The sequence below is a fragment of the Gallus gallus genome, chromosome 2 (assembly GCF_016699485.2).
Source record: "Gallus gallus isolate bGalGal1 chromosome 2, bGalGal1.mat.broiler.GRCg7b, whole genome shotgun sequence".
NCBI lineage: Eukaryota > Metazoa > Chordata > Aves > Galliformes > Phasianidae > Gallus > Gallus gallus.
In genome coordinates, this window is record NC_052533.1 from 41674342 (window position 1) to 41696370 (window position 22029).

Genomic DNA, 22029 nt, shown 5'->3' on the forward strand with positions numbered 1-22029 from the left:
TTCTGGAAATTTGAAAGCGAATTGACAACTAAATATTTAAGACACCATACAGTTATTTAGGTATCTCTGTAGTTATGCAATTGATAGCAAAACTGTTCTAGTTGTTTTCAGATACAGCTTTGAAAAGCACCAGTTAGAGAGCCCTTCTCTCCCATAGTCCTTGTTTTATTGTATGTGGCACCTGGATTTCAGCTTTACTATTACTTACTCTTCTTTTGTTGCCGGATGGGCTGATCTCATTCCTCTTCTTTAACCAAAACAAATGATTTAAATTGTATTCATTAGTTGCTTCAAAGATAATGTTTATATACTTTTCAGCAATGCTATTCACCTATGCGTACTTCCACGTATCCTCAGTATGCTTTTTTTCATACTGCTCCTGTAAATGACCACAGTCAGATATTACGTAAGGAATAATGCTGCTCTGCTGTTGGAGATGGAGGTGATGGTAGACCAGAGGCCCACTTAAAATTCTTTGGTTGTCATCATTCCTCACGGTTTTTAAGGATCTAAAACTGACACTGGTTCTCCACTGGGTCTCCAGCCGTGCATATTCCATTTTCTTCTTCTCCAAGTAAAATTTTGAGGAACTTTGATTTTAAATATTTCAGTATAATGCAGTCATGTAAAATTTGATAATTCTCTGAGCCACACAAATCAGTTTTGGCCAAATCAGTGTTTAAATACATTTATATGTATGTGTATATTTGTGTATGTGCATATATGTATGTATGTATATGCATATAAGACTTTATATACAGATTGTAGATTCTTTTCCCTGCACTTAGGCAAATGGAATGAGGATCTCCTATTTGCAACAATACCTGTTTGTGATCTGAATGACAAATAGTGATCTTTTCAGATGAAAAAGATAACATAACCGTGAGCATAATAGGACATTTCTTATTGTAATGTCACTATGTATGTATGCTACTTGTAAAAATAATGCTATTTCTTTTATTATTCAAGGTCTCTGGGATGCATTTTATACGAGATGTGCTGCATGAACCATGCATTTTCTGGACACAATTTTTTGTCTGTTGTGCTAAAAATTGTCGAAGGCGATACACCTTCTCTTCCTGATAGATATCCAAGCAGTCTGAATGCTGTGCTGAGCAGGTGTGTTGTTCTCTTGTTTAGCTACTTCTTAAGTTAATTCAGAAACTGACTGCATTATCACTACTGTTTTTTAATGTTTCAGCATGTTAAATAAGAATCCTTCGCTGAGACCAGCAGCAGGAGAGATCCTAAAAATCCCTTATATTGATGAGCAACTAAAGGTATACAAGAAGATAAAGTGGTAGACATATGTGTTTCACAAAAGTAGAATGCAGATGGAGAAAATGTGTGGAGAAAAAATAAGTCAGCAGCCTGTGGGAACATTAATCAAGAGACTTTCTGATCTAAATTACAACCTGACTGAGGCAGGGAGGCAGTGGAAAATGAAGCCCTTCTCACCTGACATGCTAAATGTTTCCCCCCTGTAAAATCTCATGAACAGTAAGGAGAATGGGCACTTAGGCATAACAAGTGCAGATCGTTTAGGCCTGGGGACATGTAATTTTTAATCTGTTCTGGTTAGGCATAGTTTTAATGAAAGGCAGTGCATCTTGCTTTTTTGGTCCCTGCTTCAACATATGCGATATATTACTTTCATAGGAGGTAAGGAAGGAAACTGCTTAATCATTTTTTGCATTAGGACTGTTTTGGATAATAGGTTGGAGTCTGGATCACGTTGGCCTCAGGCACTGATATCACTTCTATTTTATTTCTTTACAGAACATACAGTACAATTTCACATGTATGACTGCAAAAGACAAGGGGCTTAACTGGCAGAAAGAAGCTGCTCCCATTTTTGATGCTGTGTAAGTATTTTTAAATCTTTTGTGGGCAGCTCTATAAAAAATTAGTGTTGCCAAATAGTATCCTGCTCTGAGCATTTGTTTGCGTTAATTTCATAACGCTTTGCTTTTAAAGGGATTTTGCCATTCCTCAGAAATACAGAACGATCACATTAATGAGTTTCATAATTAAGACTTAGGGCAAAAAAATGGTTCCAATAATCAAATATTTTTATTCTGTAACTGTAAATTGTATATATTGCATGCATGTGTAGCATATGCACAAATTGATTTATTAGCAGTTGGTATGTAATTAAATTTTCTGTATATTTTGAAGGCTTAGCTCGTTGTTTTAGTTATATCATAGACATTTCCTTCCTTCGGGAGGAGTGATCAGCTACAGCATTGCGAACAAAGGAATTGTTTAATATTAGTGATAAGAAGAATGTGGAATAAAGACATAGGGATTCAGCAGAATCTTCTGTACACTTTTGTTACCCAGTGTGACTGCTTGGAGTGTATCTGTAAAGCTCTCATCACTAGAAATTGTGGTTTGAGTTTCCACTCTGTCCTTTCCATTCCTGCTCTCTCTTGTCAGATGAGTCTCTATCATTTTGTCAGACCAGAATTCTCTGTTTTGATTTCCACTTTAGTGTAAACACATGGTTGAACTTTGCAAGCGTAGGTGTGAAAGGCAGTAACAAATGATGCCATGTTATCTAATTTTTGGCCTTCTTACTATGCCACTATTATTGATTCTGCTAGAAATAGCCCTTTGTAAGTATGCTGGAAACCAAGAATCACACTTGCTGATGTACTCAGAAAATATTAGACATATCTTTTGTCTATTGCTGCTGTGCTTGCATTGACTTAATTAACTCTGTGTGCATTCCTGTCTATTCAAATGAAATGTAGTTAGCTGCAGAGGTATTCCTCAGACATATACCTTAGCTGGTTTTGAGGAACTGAAACCTTGCCCAAATGTTATGCCAATTCTGTATATATTACACTGAGTGTTAAAAAGCTGTTAAAATATATACTGTGAGAATCTTGAAAAAACTCTTAATCCATGCCTTTGTGGGTTTTTTTTTTTTCACTTATAATCTGTACGGGATTTCAAATTATCTGTATGCATCAAAATATTATAGCTTTCAGGATGCAGTATTTTTACCTGCAAAGTACATACCTAGACTTCAGCTATCACTATGCTTCTAGAAGAGGCTGTTAAAACCATTTTCTATTATCTGTACCAAATACTATGTTCCATACCTGATCCTTTGTCATTGTTAAGTCTCATCTCTTTTCAAAAGGACATTACATATTAACTGAGCTAGCACTCAGGCAGGACACAGATGTAATATCCTGGAGTCTGTAAGTATTCTTGTTTAAAAGTAATTCTCAAGTGTTTACGATGAAGAGCAAGTTCTAATCACAAGCATCATCTTATACTTCTGTGAAAAGCAATTTAAATTGCTTTTTTTTTTTTTAATTCTGGGCCTACCTCCAGAGTCCTAAAAACTGTGCAGCTATGGATAACAACTGTCTTTGTAAGAGCATGGAAATTTACCTTGAAGTTCAGAGCATCAATTTGAAATCAAAAGTCCTAGAAAAAGCTTACGGATAAATTATCTTCAGAAGCGCTGTAGTCTGATTATCTGTGGTTAAATGTTTAGAATGTGTACAAAATCATAATTCTGTTATGAATTTAATTGCATTTACGAGACAGTTAGCTGCCTGTATTGGCACTGGTAAACAAAATGCCACATATCTTTTTCAATCACAGATCCAACGAGGCAGGTAAAGTGAAGTAAAAGTAGCTGAAAAATGGTGACATTCAAAAAGAAGGAAAAAAAGGAAGAAGAGGAATGACATAGTGATTTAACCACATCTGCTGCAGTGTGTGTGTGTGTACAGGGACCTGTTTGCTGTGGTGTCCTCCCCTGTCAATCCTCCCCGGTCAATACTACCTTATATTTCTGATTCTTTTTTCCTCACCAGAACTATTTTTTGTCATTTTTATTTGAGTGTAATTTCTTATAGTAAAAGCTCTAATGACTTAGTTTATTCCAGTTTCGTGCAAGTCATACATTTTAAATATTTAAGTAAGGAAAAGCTGTATAGGTTCAGTTTCAACTTGGATGAAAAATGACTTTTTTCCCAAGAGATTCTTACAATTTAAATTGGAAGGGTTTTGTTTGTTTGTTTGTTTGTTTGTTTTTTACAGGGGACAAGAAATGTGCCTCCATTATTCATAGTTGAAGAGTTAGTTTCATTTTCATTAATAATTAAAGTCTTTTTGTCCTTAGTGTTTCATATCTCACAGCAATTTTCATATCTTTACACTATTTCCCTCTATTGACAAGAATCGAGAGGCATAATGAAAGCTTCTCAGTTTCTAAATTTTTTATTTCAAAATGGTAGTATTGCAATTTATGTTGTTACAAAACTGGACTCTTAAATAAGTGAATTTATCTCATAAGAGCAGCAATAGCCATTTGAAATGAATACTTGATATCTTGAATACAAAGAGTACAAAATTTTGGTGTGAGTGAAAGGTGAGTGCCATGAAATTGCAAGCTGTGGTTCAGTTTTTGTAATTACTCTACAATGTGAGGTAAAATCTGAGATAAATATTATTTTTTCTGATATACAGCTACTGTTGCTCTTCTCTGCTGGTAAATACAGCAGAGATACAAATGTCAATAATTCATGCTCAGCTTTCAAAGATGGTCCATGGAGACCATTTTACAAGCAAATTGTTATCGATTGGGACCAGGAATTCAAAAGGACAACATGGTAATTATGACTTTCATTATAGACACATTAATACTCTTTCATTGCAGCCAACTTTTATCAATCAGTACAAAATGTATGTGTGGTATTTCTTTTTTTTTTCTTTTCTGTGGTTCTCATTTAAAAACTGTCATTGGATTTGTAATATGCTCAGTAATGAATCCTGGCAGGGTAAATATTTCACTGTGCTTCAACATTTATTCTTTTAAGGAGCTGAGTTTACCTTTTTCTGTTTTCACCTGAAATGCCTGAAATGGTTCATCTTCTTCACAAATCTGAATCCAAGTTTAAATATTTCAATTTAAAAGAGGCATTTACTTTCCAGACTAAGGTCTATTGAGTCCATTATAGTACCTGTGACTTTTTAATTATTCCATTTGAAATGTCAGTATGTTTCAATACCAAATCCAAATACCAATATTTACATTTCTGTATGAAGATAAGCTTGCATTCATTTAATTTCAGGCAGAGGAAAGTTCATTTGCAAACTCTACAGCAACTGTCTGAAGTACAGAAAATGACACCACGGGAACGAATGAGGCTGAGGAAGTTAAATGCTGCAGATGAAAAAGCCAAGAAGTTGAAGTAAGTTGTGTGTAACATTGTCATTGTGCCCTAACCATACAGTTTCCCCCTTTCAGTGGTCTGATTAGGGAGTTAGAACAGTCAAGAATAAAAACTCAAAAAATAGGAACAGTCTTTAGCTACTCATAGTGGATGGGAATTTTGGATGAGTTAAATTAAGGTAATTGTTTATGTAGAAAAGAATTCAGAGCATTAGCCCAAATTGATACTTTGAGCACAGTATTTCTAGTTAAATAAGTTAATGAGGGATATTCAGATTCATTACCATAGGGGATTTTGTTGATGACTTGTCATTTTGAGGATTGCACATTTTGAGGAGTCAGATATTCAGTAACAATACTGCTTTTGTAAATTGTTTTGTCTTAAGAGATATGCCAATAAAAGCTAACAGCTCAAAGGAAATAGTCTTGTCAAGTGATCAGACAGCAGGGAAATGAACACGTTGTAAGGGTTTTAAAATTTATAGCTTTTTATTAAGCGAGAAAGACATAATAAAAGTGAGGATTTGAAGTGTCATTTCTGAGTGGCATGTGAGAAACAGCTTGAAGGCTATGTTTGTATGCACGGATCCTATTTTTAAATAGAAAGAAGATACTGTTTTGATGACACGCTTGAGTTTTTTTCAGTTAAAAATGTTCAGTGTTTCATGTGATGAGAATGAAAATCAGAAAAGCTCCACATTCATTTTTAATGTTTTCTTTAAAAGCATGTTGCAAAGTGTAATGTAAATTAAAAAATGTTTATTTAGTTATTTATAGACAGTAATTGAGGAATAGAATCATACAATCACAGTACTCCAGATGGGGCCTTGCAAGAGCTGAGTAGAGGGGGACAATCACCTCACTCTCCTTGCTGGCCACCCCTTTTTTAATGCAGCCCAGAACACAGTTGGCCTTCCGAGCTGCAATTGCACACTGCTGGCTCATGTCCAGCTTCTTGTCTACCAGAACCTCCAAGTCCTTCTCTGCAGGCTGCTCTCAGGGTGTTCTTCTCCCAGTTTGTATAAATACCTGGGATTTCCCTGACCCAAGTGCAACACCTTGCACTTGGCCTTGTTGAACCTCATTAGGTTCTCATGGACCCACTTCTTCAGCCTTATGAGAATCAGTATCTTAACCCTGCCATGCCAAAGCACACTAGCAATTCAGTAAGGCATTGGTTTCTAACTACAGAGAAATAGTGCAAAGTTACATGAAGCCTGAATTTATGGCCTCAGTAACTTCACAGCTGTTGCATATGCCTGCAAATGAATAGTAGTTGTAGTTGTGGGAAAATGCTCTGTAAAATTGTATCCTAGTGTTATTTGTGCAAACCCTTGGCATCTGTGCCCAAAAGCGACAAATAAAAACTAAAGGCCTTCCTTTCCTTTTGGAAAATACATCTGATCAGCATTTATGTCTGTCTGACACTAAACATTACATTTGAGACTCAAGCTGGTATGTAAATTTAGTCTCATTTTAAAAAAGCTGCTTGAAATGAACCAATTATATAGAATTTAACACCTCTTCTGTGTGGAGTTTTCAACAGTATGGTAGTCCCATTCTTATGTGAAATCTATAAGTAGGAAGTCTGTCTCTTTCATTTTTTTTAAATGGCTGGAAGCAAGGGAATAATACTCATTGCAGGATATTTCTTGTTTGCCTTTTGTTTTCTCCGCTTTCTTGTATTTTAGCATTCTCTATTTAGATTTTCATGTTTTGTTTTTTTTTTTCCCAGCAGCAAAAGTAAATATATTTACTTTGTAATATTAGGCAGCATATTAATTGGCAAATCTTATTCTCAGTCATAAATCTTTAAAATTGATCTATATTCAGCTCTGTTTTTGCCTGCTGACTACAATAACATAGTACCTTCTCACACTAGAGATCTTCATTCAGTAGTGCAAGTCTACTCATAAATGGGAAGGGGTTTTAGTGATGGAAGCTGGAGGATTTACTTAATGTAGCACCTGGCACAGAATCATAGAATTGCCCAGGTTAAAAAAGATCTTAAAAATCATTGAGTCCAACCACGACATAACCATGCTACCTTAACTCAAACAACCCTCCGCTCAATCATATCCCTGAGCACCACATCCAAACGGATTTTTAAACACATCCAGGGATGGTGACTCACCCACTTCCCTGGGGAGCCTATTCCACTGCTTAACAACCCTTTCTGTAAAGAAGTTATTCCTGATATCCAACCTAAACTTACCCTGGTGCAACTTGAGGCCATTTCCCCTTGTCCTGTTGCCTGTCACCAGTGAGAAGAGACCAACCCCACTCTCGCTGTAAGCACCTTTGAGGTATTTGAAGAGAGCAATAAGGTCTCCCCTCAGCCTCCTTTTCCTCAGACTAAACAGCCCCAGTTCCTTCAGTCTCTCCTCATAGGACATATTCTCCAAGCCCTTCACAAGCCTTGTTGCCCTTCTTTGGACCTGCTCCAGCACCTCAATGTCCTTTCTGTACTGAGGTGCCCAAAACTGAACACAGTACTCGAGGTGAGGCCTCACTGTTGCCGAGTACAGGGGCAGGATTCCTTCCCTAGTCCTGCTCACCACATCATTCCAGACGCAAGCCAGGATGCCATGGGCCTTCTCAGCCACCAGAGCACACTACTGGCTCATATTCAGCCAACTGCCCATCAGTACACCAAGGTTCTTTTCCATCAGGGAGCTTTCCAGCCACACCTCCCCAAGACTGGAGGGTTGCCTGGCGTTGTGACCAAAATGCAGGACCCAACACTTGGCCCTACTGAAACGCAAACAGTTTACTGTGGCCCATCGATCCAGGTCCCTCTGTAGTGCCTTACCCCCCCAGGCAGATCAGCACTCCCTCCCAACTTGGTGTCGTCTGCAAACTTACTGAGGGTGTGCTCAATTCCCTTGTCAAGATCATTAACAAAGACATTAAATAGAAGCAATTGCAGCACTGAGCCCTGGAGGACACCACTCTTGACTGGCCACCAACTGGATTTAACTCCACTGACCACAACTATTTGGGTCCGGCCATCCTTGGTCACTGCATTACCTTCTGTGTTGTCCAACAGGGGATGGAGATTCTACCAAACCCCTCTCTTGCTGTTGCTGTATTTATAGAAATGTCCTTCACCTTAGTGACCAAGTTCAGTTCTAGCTGGGCTTTGGCTTTTTTAATTTTCTCCCTGCACAGTTCACTACATACTTGTAATCATCATAAGTTGCTTGCCCAAAGACCATAAGCATTCCTTTTGTTCCTGAGTTCCAGCCAAAGGTCTCTGTGTAGCCAGTCCAGCCTCCTTGCCCATCGGCTCATCTTCCATGACTTGGAACATGCCTACTACAACAGGGATGGTCAGCTAAGGCTGTTGGTTAATGGTTCTATGTCCAGGTGGAGGCTGGTAATGAGCTGTGTCCCCCAGGGGTCTGTCTTGGGACCGGTGCTCTTTAACATCTTTATCAATGCAAGGTTTTGCACTTGGGCTGGGGGAATCTGAGGCATATATACAGACTGGGAGGAGCAATCCTTGAAAGTAGTCCTGCAGGGAAGGACCTATGGGTCCTGGCAGATGAAAAACTTAACATGAGCCAACAGTGTGCTCTTGCAGCTCGGAAAGCAAATGGTATCCTGGGCTCCATGAGAAGAGGGGTGGCCAGCAGGGACAGGGAGGTGATTGTCCCTCTCTACTGCGCCCTCGTGAGGCCCCATCTGGAGTACCGCATCCAGGTCCGGAGCCGCCAAAAGAAGAAAGACGAGGAGCTTTTGGAGAGGACCCAGAGGAGGGCCACAGAGATGATCAGAGGGCGGGAGCACCTCCCCTACGAGGACAGGCTGAGGGAGCTGGGCTTGTTCAGCCTGGAAAAGAGAAGGATGTGGAGAGACCTCATTGCAGCCTTCCAGTATTTAAAGGCAGTTGATGAACATGAAGAAAATCAACTTTTAATGCAGATAGATAGCGACAGGACAAGGGGGGATGGTTTTAAATTAATGGAGGGGATATTTAGATTAGGAGTCAGGGGGAAGTTTTTTTTCTTATTGAGAGCGTGGTGAGGCGCTGTAACAGGTTGCCCAGAGGGGTTGTGTATGCCCTGTCCCTAGAACTGTTCAAGGCCAGGTTGGATGGGGCTCTGGGCAGCCCGGTTGAGTATTACAAGTGAAGGTTGGTGGCCCTGCCTACGGCGGAGGGGCTAGAGCTTGATGATCCTTGAGGTCTCTTCCCACCCAAGCCATTCCATGATTCTATGATTCTAGGATTCTAGGATTAGATATTTATAAGCATTGATTGGTAAGATCCGCTCTCAGCCTTCTCTTCTCCAGGCTGAACCGTCCCAGCTATCTCAGCCTTTCCTCATAAGAAAGATGCTCCACGCCCCTCCTCATCCTTGTGGCCCTCCGCTACACCCTCTCTAGAAGTTCCCTGTCTTTCTTGAGCTGAGAAGCCCAGAATGAGACACAGGACTCCAGATGTGGCCTCAGCAGGGCAGAGGAGAGGGGGAGGATCACCTCCCTCGACCTGCTGGCCAGGCTCTTCGGAAGGCAACCCAGGATCCCACTAGCCTTCATGGCCACAAGGGTGCACTGCTGGCTCATGGCCAACCTGTTGCCCACCAGGACACCAAGCTCCTTCTCTGCAGAGCTTCACTCCAGCAGGTCAGCCTCTGACCTGTATTGATGCATGTGGTTATTCCTCCCCAGGTGTAGGAGTCCACACTTGCCCTTGTTTAACCTCATCAGGTTCCTCTCTGCCTCACTCACCAGCCTGTTCACATCTCAAGGAATGGCAGCACAGCCTGCCGCTGTGTCAGCCACTCCTCCCAGATTCGTGTCATCTGAAAACTGATGAGCTGAAGACACATTCTAGCCCTTCATAAAGGTCACTGATGAAGATAGCGAGCAAAAACTGACCCGGTCTGACTGCTCCCAGAAATAACTCTGTTCATTCGACTCCTGTGCAGGTTTTAGCCTAATATGCGGTTGTGCTGGCCTAGCCTTAGACAAGGGCCCAACTCCCACCAGGCCGCTCACTCCCTCCTCCACCCCAACAGGAGAGCAGGAGAACAGGGGATGGGAAAGCTCGTGGGTCGAGATAAAGACAGGGACATCTCTTAACAATTACTCTGATGGACAAGAGAGACTCAGCGTGGGAAATGTTAAAGTAATTTATTGAGAACTAAGCCAGCCAGCATTCCCCTAGGCAGATAGCTTTCCCCTAGCATCACCATCATGGGCTGGATCGCCGTGGAGCCTGAATTGATACAGACAGGTGTAGTCTGGGTGGCCCCAGTTGCTCAGCACTTGCAGCCTTACGTACTTGATGAACCCAGAGTGCTCGTTCTGCAAGGAGAAGAAGAAATGAACTGAGTTTTCCTCTCTTCTCTGTGACCACTGACAATGCGGCAGCGACACGCTCGTGCAGCACCTTCCTTCAGGCTGCCTTACTAGGTCTTTTGACACGCTGATATGCTGCCATAGCACAATCCAGACATTTCTTGTCCTGCTCCACCTCTTTGGTCACATGAGTTTTAAAGAAAAGTTCTTTGCACTTGCTTTGAGTGTGTGTGGTCATGCAGAGAAAACGCAGGGACGTTACTCTCATTGCCTTCCCTAGAATATCACCCAAGCAGAATGGCCTTCCTTATGCTGCCTGTTGCCGACATCAACACAATCCTTGGAATGCCACACATCCCCAGCGTGAAAGTAGCACACCAACAGTATTGCAAACTACGTGAGGCAGCCGCTTGTGTGCAATTGGAAGCCACTTGGTCATGGTTGATTTCTGCTGCAAGGGTAGCTGGAGCCTAGCAGTGCTAAAATCTGAAGCAGCACTGAAGCTTAAAAACCAGAAGGAAACAGGAACAGCACAGCACTCCAGGCATGTGCAGTTAGTAAGTGGCAGCAGCAGAAATGCCAGAGGGCCCCCATACGCCTCTGGCTTGCTTGGAAGCTTCTCCCCAGCCAACCGCAGTCCTCCTCTCCCACGCTTCACGCCCCTCTTTGTCACTGTACCTTCAGCTGGAAGGTCTGACCGGGAGCCTGGCCTGGCATGAAGGTGAACTCTCCCAGCAACGTTCTTTTCTCATCATCTTCCTCCTGCAGGCCCTACAGAAAGACAGGGGTGGAGAAGAGAGAACAGTGGGATGTGCTGCCAGCAGAGGATCACAAAGCCCCACAAGGACTGGAAGCAAAGGTGGTTGAGGACCATCCACCGTGCCACTTCCCTTTCCCTCCGCCTCTCAAGCTACCAACTCGCCCCAAGAGCGTGAAACTTTCTTTGCTGTGCTATCTTGGACAAAAGAGGAACGCTGTGGAAATGGAGCAACTCTGAGGAGCTTGTTTCTCCTCCCAGGCAGGGAGGAACTGCACGCTGCCATCCTCTTGGATCTGCAACCACACCCCGCATCAAATGCTACGCAAACCCCCCCCCTCCAAACCAGAGGAATCACTTACATAGACAGCGAAGTCCTTTGGAGCACTGGAGATGCTGTCTGCATGGTATGCTGCTGCTGGAACCCCATGGTTTATGGTAACTGCCATGGGGAAGATGGCCACAGGCAACTTGATGAAGACATGCCCTTGACTTCCTGGGAAGGGCCAGCAGTTACCTGGATGATTGTCAGGCTAAACAGAGGAGAAGAAGGAACAGTGTTCATGTGCAAAAGAGCGTCCCACCTCCTTCCACGGGCACCAGCCAAGTCTCCGACTTGTGCAAGTAGCTCAGGAGCAGTGCCAGGATGGGCTGGCAAACACAACATGGGGCCCTCCTGCAGCGCACGCCCCCCCGTGCCCGCTTGGGTTCGCTAAGAGCCCCAGCGTTCTCGCAACCCACATTTCTCGTGGCACCTGATGGGTTCCCCTTCAGTGCCAGCCTGACAGTTCCACAGTGGCTGGGAAGACAAGCAAGCTAAGCTAGCAGAAGCCTGCACAGAGGACTTGGGGCAGTCTGGCAGAAGACATTCTCAGCCGGGATACACAGGAGGGGAGTAGGTCCTCGCAAGAAGACCACAGGTAAAGAAAGCTGAGATGCAAGGACAAGGGTAAAGGCAACCCCCAGCAGGGCATTTGGCCCCCTCCGCCCCGCACCATTCTTCTCCCTGTTTCTCGGTGTTCTTACCTCCAGAATAACCTCAGGAGGCCTCATATAAGCCATCAGAGGCAGCGACTGCCAGAAGACTCTCCCACTTCCAATCCAGGAGGGAGAAGTCTTGGAACGAATGATAGTGGCGCCTGCAAAGTAAAACACAAGCACAACGGTCAAGCGAGGCCAGGAGGAATCAAGGGCTGCTGACATTGTTTTCCGCATGAACAGCCGCACCGAGATGCCGGCTGCCTTTGCACTGTCCTCTTGAAAAGAGCTTCTAAGCAGTCCTACATCCCCCACAGTGACATTCCCCACGTTCTCACTTGCAATAGCCCTCTGCAACACAATGCAGGGACTCACCCAACTATCCTAAGGGGCCGCACAAACTGCCAGCCAGCTGAGCAATCACGTGACAAACACCACCAAGTAGGTGTAGTGCTTTTCAGATGTGCTCCAGCCCACTGAAGACTCTCCCAGCAAGCACATTCTCAGGGCACACACTGGCCATTCACTCCTCACCCCTTCCCCCCTGCCACTGCTCAAATGCCCGTCCTGTCCAACTGGACAAGAAGCGCTTTGGAACCAGCATGTGTGGTCTGTTTGTTTCTACAGTTCACCTGAAGTTTTGCTGGCATAATTCGTCATCTGGAATGGGCTTTCTTCCAGCTTCTCCAGTACCTGGTGAATGATCTTTTGAACAGCCTGGGAAGAAAGACAAAGGAGAGTGCTCGTCAGAAGGAAGAGAACAGGGAAAAGAGTTGCCTCCCAGCTCCCCTGCAAAGCCAGCCAAAGCAAACTCGGCTGCTCCACTTGGATGTAAGGAACACTGGAGTTGCCTGGGAACCTCCAGAGCTCTCCTGTGACTATCTGGCACGGGAATGGAGAGGCTGCTCCCTCCGGCGCACCGGACACGGATGCAGCAGGAAGGGACGTTTCCTGTTGAGATGCCCCACGACAGACACGCAGCACTGACAGCACTGACTCCTGGCCAGGAGATGGGGCTCGAGTCAGGCACAAGGCAGGGATTGCCCAGAGGTCACCACAACAGCTGAGGTCCAGCCATTCACGGAGAGTTAACTTAAAGCGGAAGACACAGCTCGCCTACTGCAACGGGGAAGAAAGGCAAAATGCAGAGGGAACTGATGCCAGGCCTCAGGCTAACATGGCCTTGGAGATTCCCAGCACGGGTCAGCTCAGGCTTCGGGCAGACCTGGGACCATGCGAGTTCAAGCCACCAAAAGAGACGGTATCCAGGGAGCAGGGGCTCTGAAACCAGAACAGCTTGCAGACTGGATGCCCCACGGGGAGGCTGAAACACAACAGTGCCCATGGATCGGCACAGGCCCCAGGAACCCAGGGCTCCCAGTCTCAACTCAGGGTGCTGGCTTACAGGTCTTCCAGGGGAACCTGCCACCTCACGCACAGCAGCAGGTGCAGGTATGGACTGCTGAGACCGCTCTTTCTTTCCAGTCCTCCCCTCAGGATCACCCGACAGAGAGCAAGAAATGACTGAGGCATCTGAAATTCCCACCACAGTACATTCCTTTCCCCTACAAGAACTCCGAAGCAACAAAAGAAAGGACCAGGGGCAATGCACGAGCGTTTCTTCCTGCAGGACAAGACTTTTAGCTGGCTGTGATAGGGAATGGTAGCAAGATATAATGCCAGAGTGGGGAAAGAACTCTCTTAGCAGAGCTATCTGCAGTGGCCTCTTACCTCGCCTGTAAAGCCTGGGAGCTCAGTTCTTCTCAGGGCTTCGTGGAGAGCACGCTCAGTGATGTCCCTCGCTCTCCATTGCAGGACATGAAGCTGCCGCTGGACCTTAGCAAGCTCTTCGTCAAGGCTCAGCATTTCCCCATCACCACGCACCAGCCTAGAGACAGCAGGTGATGGAGAGAGTGTACACAGCTGTCTTCTCACAAGCTGTGGGACTGAGGCAGTGAACGAGCCTCACTCTGCGTGATGACGGGGTCACCAAGATTTAATAGGGAGGTGACAATTCTGGTTGGCCAGCTCCAAGAGCTCCCGACCGAGAAGGTGCTTCCAGGCTTCCTGGGTAACTCGGGGGGAACTAATGGACGTGGAGCTAGAGCAGTTTGAAAGAAAAGCTGAGAGAGGAGAATGGGAAATGGGAGAAGCTCGGGGCACTGCGCCAGGGAAGTCAGAGTCGGGTAACGAGCGGTCATGGACAAGGGGCAGAAGTCCTTTAAAGAAGGGTCTAGCCTAAGGGAGGTGGCTTTTTACCTTGCAGTCACTCCTGCTGTTGTCTTTAAACCTTCCACAAGACCTCCGACGCAATAAACGCCTGTCAGGAATTCCACAAAGCTCTCAATAAATCATCTCTATAAACACTTGGGGTTCTGCCTTGGGCTGCCCACTCCCCTAACCCTAGCCCTGGGCAGAACAAACCATTGGGGGCTTCCAAAAGAAGCATCCTCAAGTCAGAGCTCTACAGAGACTCACCGAAGGACGCCACAGCCACTGTGACCAGCACCAGGGCAACTGTCTTCCAAACCTTAGTTTGCCTATGAAGGAGGAGAAGTGTGGGGAAGACTGGTGAAGCAGGCAGTATCTGCACTACGGAGCAACAGATGTTTAAAGCTCAGGAAGGAACCATATCCTTACCAGTTGCCCCGCTCGCCATGCCCTTGTTGCTCCATTTCCTTGCAGCACAAGGAACAAAACACGCAGCTCGCTAAGCAGTGAGCCAAACCCTCTCCAACAGCCGTGCTGTCAGGACCGAGAGTGCCAGAGGCGTGGGGACAAGCTGCCTCTGTGCTGAGGGCCCACTGTGACTTCACAGTGGTCAGTGATGTCACCGCAGAGGAGGCAGCACCATGTTTTGAGCAACAGCCCAGCCTGACAGGGAACAGGTTTTGCACCTCCTGCCAGCAGGAGGAAAGATCCTACAAGACCACAACACCTCCTGCCAAGCAGCCTGCTTGGTAGGATCCTGCTGAAGGGAGACAGGCTGGCAGCTACAGGCCGCCTTTTTCAGTCCCGCCTTTTGATGCTCTGTACGTCAGATGTCTCACGCTGGGTCCCCAGACTTTTCCAGTGCTTTCCTGTATCTGCCTTCCTAGTGTCAGCCAGCGTTGCATTACAGCCATGGCACAAGCAGACGTGAAGGACTGCAAATGGCGGTTCCTGTAGAAAACACCAACAGGAAAAAACTGCACGCAGTTCTTCCTGCTCGTGACAATTTCCATGCGCATACATGAATAAAAGTCACTGCTTTTCAAAAGATGTCAAGGCATGCCACTGCAAATTTACAAGTAGCCCACAGGGGAAGAGCATAGGGATCACAGGATCATAGGATGGCTTGGGTTGGAAGAGACCTCAAGGGTCATCAAGCTCCAGCCCCCGTGCCGCATGCAGGGCTACCGACCTCCATATCTAATACTAGACCAGGCTGCCCAGGGCCCCATCCAACCTGGCCTTGAACACCTCCAGGGACGGGGCATCCACAACATCTCTGGGCAGCCTGTGCCAGCACCTCTCCACTTTCTCTGTAAAGAACTTCCCCCTCATATCCAACCTAAATCTTCCCTCCCTCAACTTAAAACCATTTCCCCTTGTCCTGCCATTATCTACCCTTGCAAAGAGGTGACTTCCCTCCTGCTTATAGGCTCCCTTTAGGTACTGGAAGGCTAGCTACAATGACGTCACCCCGCAGCCTTTGCTTCTCCAGGCTGAACAAGCCCAGCTCCCTCAGCCTGTCCTCGTAGGGGAGGTGCTCCCGCCCTCTGATCATCTCTGTGGCCCTCCTCTGGGTCCTCTCCAACAGCTCCCCGTCTTTCTTGTATTGGCGGCCCTGGACCTGGACGCAGTACTCCAGATGGGGCCTGGCGAGGGCAGAGTAGAGAGGGACAATCACCTCCCTGTCCCTGCTGGCCGCCCCTCTTCTGATGGAGCCCAGGATGCCAAGGCATGGTCAACAGCAATAGCAACAAGATCAGAACTTTTCAAGTGCATCGCAGTTTCCAACTCCTCCTTATTTCCCATGCTGCGTGCATTGGTACAAAGGCACTTCAGCTGGGCCTTCTGTCTCACCGCCTTGCTAGAGGATCTAGGATCCCTTAGAGCAACAGCATCCCCCTGTCCTTCTCCATCCCTTTGTTCTCCACCCTCTTCATCCACCGAGTTCACTAAGAACCCTCCAACTACCTGCTCAACCCCAGTGGCCCTCCTTTTGTCCCCTTCCCCCGTAACACCTGGTTTAAAGACCTTTCAGTGAGTCCCGCCAGTTCCTGGGCTGGGACCCTTCTACACCCCTAGGAGACAGGTGAGTTTCCATCTGCAGCCATCGTGCCAGGTGCTGAGTAAATTACCCCATGGTCAAAGAAACCAAAATTCTTCTGTTTGCACCAACCTCTACGCCATTTACTTATGAGGGGGGTTTCCTGACCTTCTTTGTACCCTTCCCTGCCACTGAAGGGACAGGAGAAAATGTAGGTGTGGTGCTTTTCAGACGTGCTCCAGCCCACTGAAGACTCTCCCAGCAAGCACATTCTCAGGGCACACACACTGGCCATTCACTCCTCACCCCTTCTCCCCTGCCACTGCTCAAATGCCCGTCCTGTCCAACTGGACAAGAAATCCAAGTAATCCAATCTGATAAACCTGCATGATCTGTTAAGTATTAAGCTTGTGAGTATTTACAAATGCAACATATTATACTAAAGTTATTTCTGTTTTATTTGATATCTCTTTAAGACAATCGTGTTGAAATGGTTGAGAGCTCACAAAGTATTTTAGAATAAAAATTCTGAGTTTAAACATTTTAAGACAGTCATTTTTACCTGCTTCTAAATGTGGACTTGAAGGCACTGCTTGTGAGGTGAAGCATTCTGGTGGGACAGCAATACCTTTGCATGCTGGCATATTGGGCAAAAAAGGACAATCTCGGCTGTTAAGAGAATTCTGTGTTTCATTGAATAACCTGTTCAAGTTTGGTTGGGAAAGATCTCATTTGTTTGAAAATTCAGTTCTTCATTTCCTATAGCTTGGTTTCATTGAAAATGTGTGAGATTGGGCTTCTCTTCCCATAGGGGTTCTTTGATGGCACAGGGAGTAGAGTTATCCTCATAGAATTGCTCAGGTTGAAAAAGACCTCAAAGATCATCAAGGCCAACCATGACCTAACCATACTACCCTAACTAACAACCCTCTGCTAAATCATGTCCCTGAGCACCACATCCAAATGGATTTTTAAACACATCCAGGGATGGTGACTCACCCACTTCCCTGGGGAGCCTATTCCACTGCTTAACAACCCTTTCTGTAAAGAAGTTTTTCCTGATATCCAACCTAAACCTCCCCTGGCACAACTTGAGGCCATTTCCCCTCGTCCTGTCACCTGGCACCAGTGACAAGAGACCAACCCCGCTCTCGCTGCCGTCACCTTTCAGGTAATTGAAGAGCAATAAGGTCTCCCCTCAGCCTCCTTTTCCCCAGACTAAACAGCCCCAGTTCCTTCAGTCACTCCTTGTAGGGCACATTCTCCAAGCCCCTCACAAGTCCTGCTGCCCATCTTTGGACCTGCTTCATCACCTCAGTGTTCTTTCTGTACTGAGGTGCCCAAAACTGAACACAGTACTCGAGGTGAGGCCTCACTGTTGCCGAGTACAGGGGCAGGATTCCTTCCCTAGTCCTGCTCACCACTCCATTCCTGATGCAAGCCAGGATGCCATTGGCCTTCTTGGCCACCTGGGTACACTGCTGGCTCATATTCAGCCAACTGTCCATCAGTACACCAAGGTCCCTTTCTATCAGGCAGCTTTCCAGCCACTCCTCCCCCAGCCTGTAGGGTTGCCTGGGATTGTTGTGGCCAAAATGCAGGACCTGACACTTGGCCCTATTGAAACTCATACAGTTTACCCTGGCCCATTGATCCAGTCTATCCAGGTCCCTCTGTAAGTGCCTTTCTGCCTCCTGGTAGATAAATACTCCCTCCCAACTTGCTGTAATCTGCAAACTTACTGAGGGTGCACTCAATGTCCTCGTCGAGGTCACTGATAAAGATGTTAAATAGCAGTGGCCCCATCACTGAGCCCTGGGGGACACCACTTGTGATCGGCCACCATCTGGATTTAACTCCATTGACCACAACTCTTTGGGCCCGGCTTAAAAATCCAGCCAGTGTTTCACCCAGGGGAGCATACGCCCATCCAAACCATGGGCAGCCAGTTTGTCCATGAGAATGTTGTGGGGGACAGTGTCAAAGGCTTTAAGCAATCATAAGGCATATGCAGTCCCGTGCAGAACACATACTGTTAAAAACTCTGCCCTGGGTGAAGGCTTCGCAGCAGACAAGTGTGGTGTGCCTGTCTTGACCTCAAAGGTCCCTGGACTACACGGTGCAATGAAGTCTGACACGTTTAAGATTTTTGGAAGAGACAAATGCTACGGGGACTAACCATTTTCTGTTTCTCAATTATATTATGCAGGCTGTGAAAGATAAATATAATAACTGTTTGGAAAAGAAGGCCACAGGTCTGTTCATGTACAACTAACCTCACCTTGAGTAGATGCTGCGAGCATTTGGTACCACAGCACTCTGATGACGAAATTTGCTTTTCCACATCTACTGCTAGAAGATCCCTTTGTGCAGTTCTCGATATCACATCTTAATCACAGGTATTCTGTACTTACAGACAGCTGGCAGAAGAAAAATATCAAGAGAATATCAAAAGAATGCAAGAATTCAGGTCCCGTAATTTTCAGAAGCTGAATGTCAATGTTCTACATGTAAGTAGAGGCTGTTGGAGGCCTTATTTATGGACTTTCAGTGTGTATCTCTTTTCTGTTTGCCACCCCCTTTTTTTTGCATTAGAGACACTATCCTGTTCCAAGATTAATTATTTAGATGAGCATCAAAGTCTCAACCCCTTGGCTGAACCCTATGGACCTGTGATGATTGACAGTACATTCAGTTATTTAGACAATGTTCAACAAACTCTCTAGTTGTTGCACAGCTTTCTTTTATTAAGACACTTCTGGATCTAAATCTTCTCTCTGAAATATACTTCCTGATATTCTATTTGATATCAGATTTCAAAATACGTTTGATTTCAAGATAAACTTAGAATTGTAGTCTTTTAACTGCTCTAATTTGAGATGGCTATAGTTTATTTTCATTTGACTAGTTACAAATATCAACATTTTAACTGAATTCTCTAGTAACAGTAAAGTCTTGAAGTAATTCCCAGTGTAAACTCTCCTTTGCTTTTAAAATATCAACAGAAAATAGTCCTGTTTAATACCAGCAGTATGTCTTATAGTACAGGGATCAGTTTGGAAACAGTGGAAACCTCACATATATAACAAGGTTTGTTTTAGTACTTTGTTTTCAAGCTTTTGTTTAGCATGCACTCTAGTTTCTACTTCTCATTGTCTTTGGAGAAATGAAGATCATATTAAATCTATCACAGCTTGTGGTTGACTCACTGCTGGTCAATTACAGAACTTATAGGAACTTTTTTCTTAACATTTGCTTAATGAGTCCCAGCAGTTGTGTGAATCAGGGCAACCATCATATTGTGGTGCTATTGAAAGCTCTAACTGTCCCTGTTTCTCCATGTTGCTTTATTTGACTAAGGAATCTGACGACCAGATTTCAGAACCCCTAACTGATTCTCAGTGGGTCATGACATGTGACTCCACATCCATAAGATGTGATGAACCAAATGGAAATGAGAGATTGAGTCAATTTACGGACCACGGTAAGATATAAAAATCTGATGTTGAATTGAAACTTCCTGTAAAGAAGATCTGATTTTGTCCCTTGTACTTAAATCTGTGGTGAAGAACTGCAGTATGAAAAACAGTTAGGTTTGTCAAGTTGACAAAAAAATTACAAAAAGAAAAGGAAAGTATTCTAGGTGGATGTGTGTAGACTAGATGTGCAGCAGGGTTATGTGTCAGGAAGTCTGGGTTCTTGGAGTTGGAGTGACTTGAATGGCAGGGAAGGTGAACAAACCTCCTCTGAAAGAGATGCAGAGTTAGTTCAAAGGAAATAGCTTTAACCTTCGCATATATAAAATGACTTGTATTAGAAAAGCATTTTCTAAATTACCTCTCCAGTGCAAAGCTGAGTACAAGAGTAGAGAGCATTTGCACTTCTGGTACACTTTGATACCATTTTCATTACCCGTAGCAATGAGAGACGCAGACAGAAACTCTTTAAAAAGTGCTTACCTATTCTGTCCTTGGATACTTAGCTACTGTTGAAAGGTTGTTAGGTACTGTCTTGCACTTAACTGTAGACAAAAGAACAAATAGCCAAACTTTTGAGTAAGGGTTAGACTGTGGAAATGTATTTAATGAGAAAAATATTTTTCACAGCACATATTTAAGTTTTGTTTCCATTCTGTACTGAAATAGTCTCATTACTCTTCAACGTTTAACTATTATGATGGAAGATTTTTAATCAGGTAAGAATTTTGTTAGCATGTATTAATATACTTCAAAATATAGCACCTACTTTCATAGCTCTGCCTTTTTGTGTTGTTTTGTGCTCATCTGTGAAGGGGTATGTCGTTAAATTGAAGGCATCAAAATCAGTTTGTTTGTGGTGGAGGTGGTTTCTTTAATAGCAAATGGCTTTTTTTTTTCTTACAACGTAGCCTCATTTACGTCCACACAGTTGGCTTGCTACTTCACAGTGCACGGAGGGGTGATCTGTGTAGGAGAGAACCCAGCTGCTAGAAATACATCCTGGGGTGGGGGGTGGAGCAGCTCTTAAGTAGGAGACTGAGAGAAAGCAGTAAATGTGAGTGGGAGGGAGACGTCCAGGGGGAGGCATACAAAGAGACCTAAATAGAAACAGGACAACGTGCAAGAAAGGAAAGAAATTGATGTTTCTGTCTTAAGAGGTCATTACGTTTTTCAACTATAATGATGGAAATTAAATGCGTTTTATATCTGTGATGCAAAAGTTTGCTCAGTATGAAGCTGTGCAAAGAGGAATGTCTGTTTAATGACACTGCTTTTGTCAGATTCTCTGCAGTGGTGGTGGATTCATGTGAAAAAGGACTTATGGATAAGCAAAGCAAATTACTTTGTTTCTCTTCTTTGCTTTGTGAATACCTTGTTATTCCTGAAGCTAATGTCAAAACTGTTACTCACTCGATTCAGTATTCATTCTTTTCATTAAACATTTCAGTGCAGCCATGCATGTTCTACATGCTATTAATTAAGTTATTAATGGGGTCTTTGTACCTGAAAATGTAGTAACAATTCCAGCTATTGATTTTCAGTAGAATTTGGTTCTCAATCAATGTGCTATACAATAGAAAAGCAGTAAAACTGGAAGCAAGGCTATAAAAAGCTTTTGTAACGTTGTCTGACATCCAGTAAATTTGGTAACCTATACCAGGTTAGCAGAAGTTGGAAGATTGCCAGACTAACAGTCTCCTTAGTTAGAACTAGTAACAAATAGCAGATGAGGAAGGGGCAAAACGGCAGGCGAAGGAGTCTGTTCATGGATACCAAGGAGTTTCAGCAGCAGCAGCAGCCTTTAAGCTACTCCTAAAAATCCTCTCAGAAATAGGAAAAGCTGGGGAGGGAAGGGAAGGGAAGGGAAGGGAAGGGAAGGGAAGGGAAGGGAAGGGAAGGGAAGGGAAGGGAAGGGAAGGGAAGGGAAGGGAAGGGAAGGGAAGGGAAGGGAAGGGAAGGGAAGGGAAGGGAAGGGAAGAAGGGTTTGGAGGATTGAAAGACAGGGCTCCTAAAGGGTTAGAAAGAGACATAGATAATAGAACACTGTACACTA

General features: G+C 44.5%; 2 protein-coding genes across 5 annotated transcripts in view; one reads left to right on the plus strand and one right to left on the minus strand.

Moving 5' to 3' along the window:
* Positions 1 to 22029, plus strand: part of NEK11 (NIMA related kinase 11) — a 98297-nt gene that overhangs the window by 37982 nt on the left and 38286 nt on the right. For all 4 annotated transcript variants that reach the window (XM_025147490.3, XM_040692898.2, XM_003640741.6 and 1 more), the window contains 6 exons: positions 970 to 1119; positions 1202 to 1280; positions 1780 to 1865; positions 5100 to 5219; positions 18914 to 19007; positions 19858 to 19981. In XM_025147490.3, the coding sequence (XP_025003258.2) occupies positions 970 to 1119; positions 1202 to 1280; positions 1780 to 1865; positions 5100 to 5219; positions 18914 to 19007; positions 19858 to 19981 (653 nt within the window). The remainder of the gene's footprint in view (positions 1 to 969; positions 1120 to 1201; positions 1281 to 1779; positions 1866 to 5099; positions 5220 to 18913; positions 19008 to 19857; positions 19982 to 22029) is intronic.
* Positions 10315 to 15032, minus strand: LOC776146 (SUN domain-containing protein 3-like). The gene is made up of 9 exons (XM_025147492.3): positions 14883 to 15032; positions 14721 to 14782; positions 14502 to 14562; positions 13974 to 14130; positions 12875 to 12959; positions 12291 to 12403; positions 11627 to 11797; positions 11186 to 11278; positions 10315 to 10513 (listed from the first exon to the last, which is right to left on the minus strand). Exons 1-9 carry the CDS (start codon positions 14915 to 14917, stop codon positions 10370 to 10372), a joined length of 921 nt encoding a protein of 306 aa, XP_025003260.2. The 5' UTR covers positions 14918 to 15032; the 3' UTR covers positions 10315 to 10369.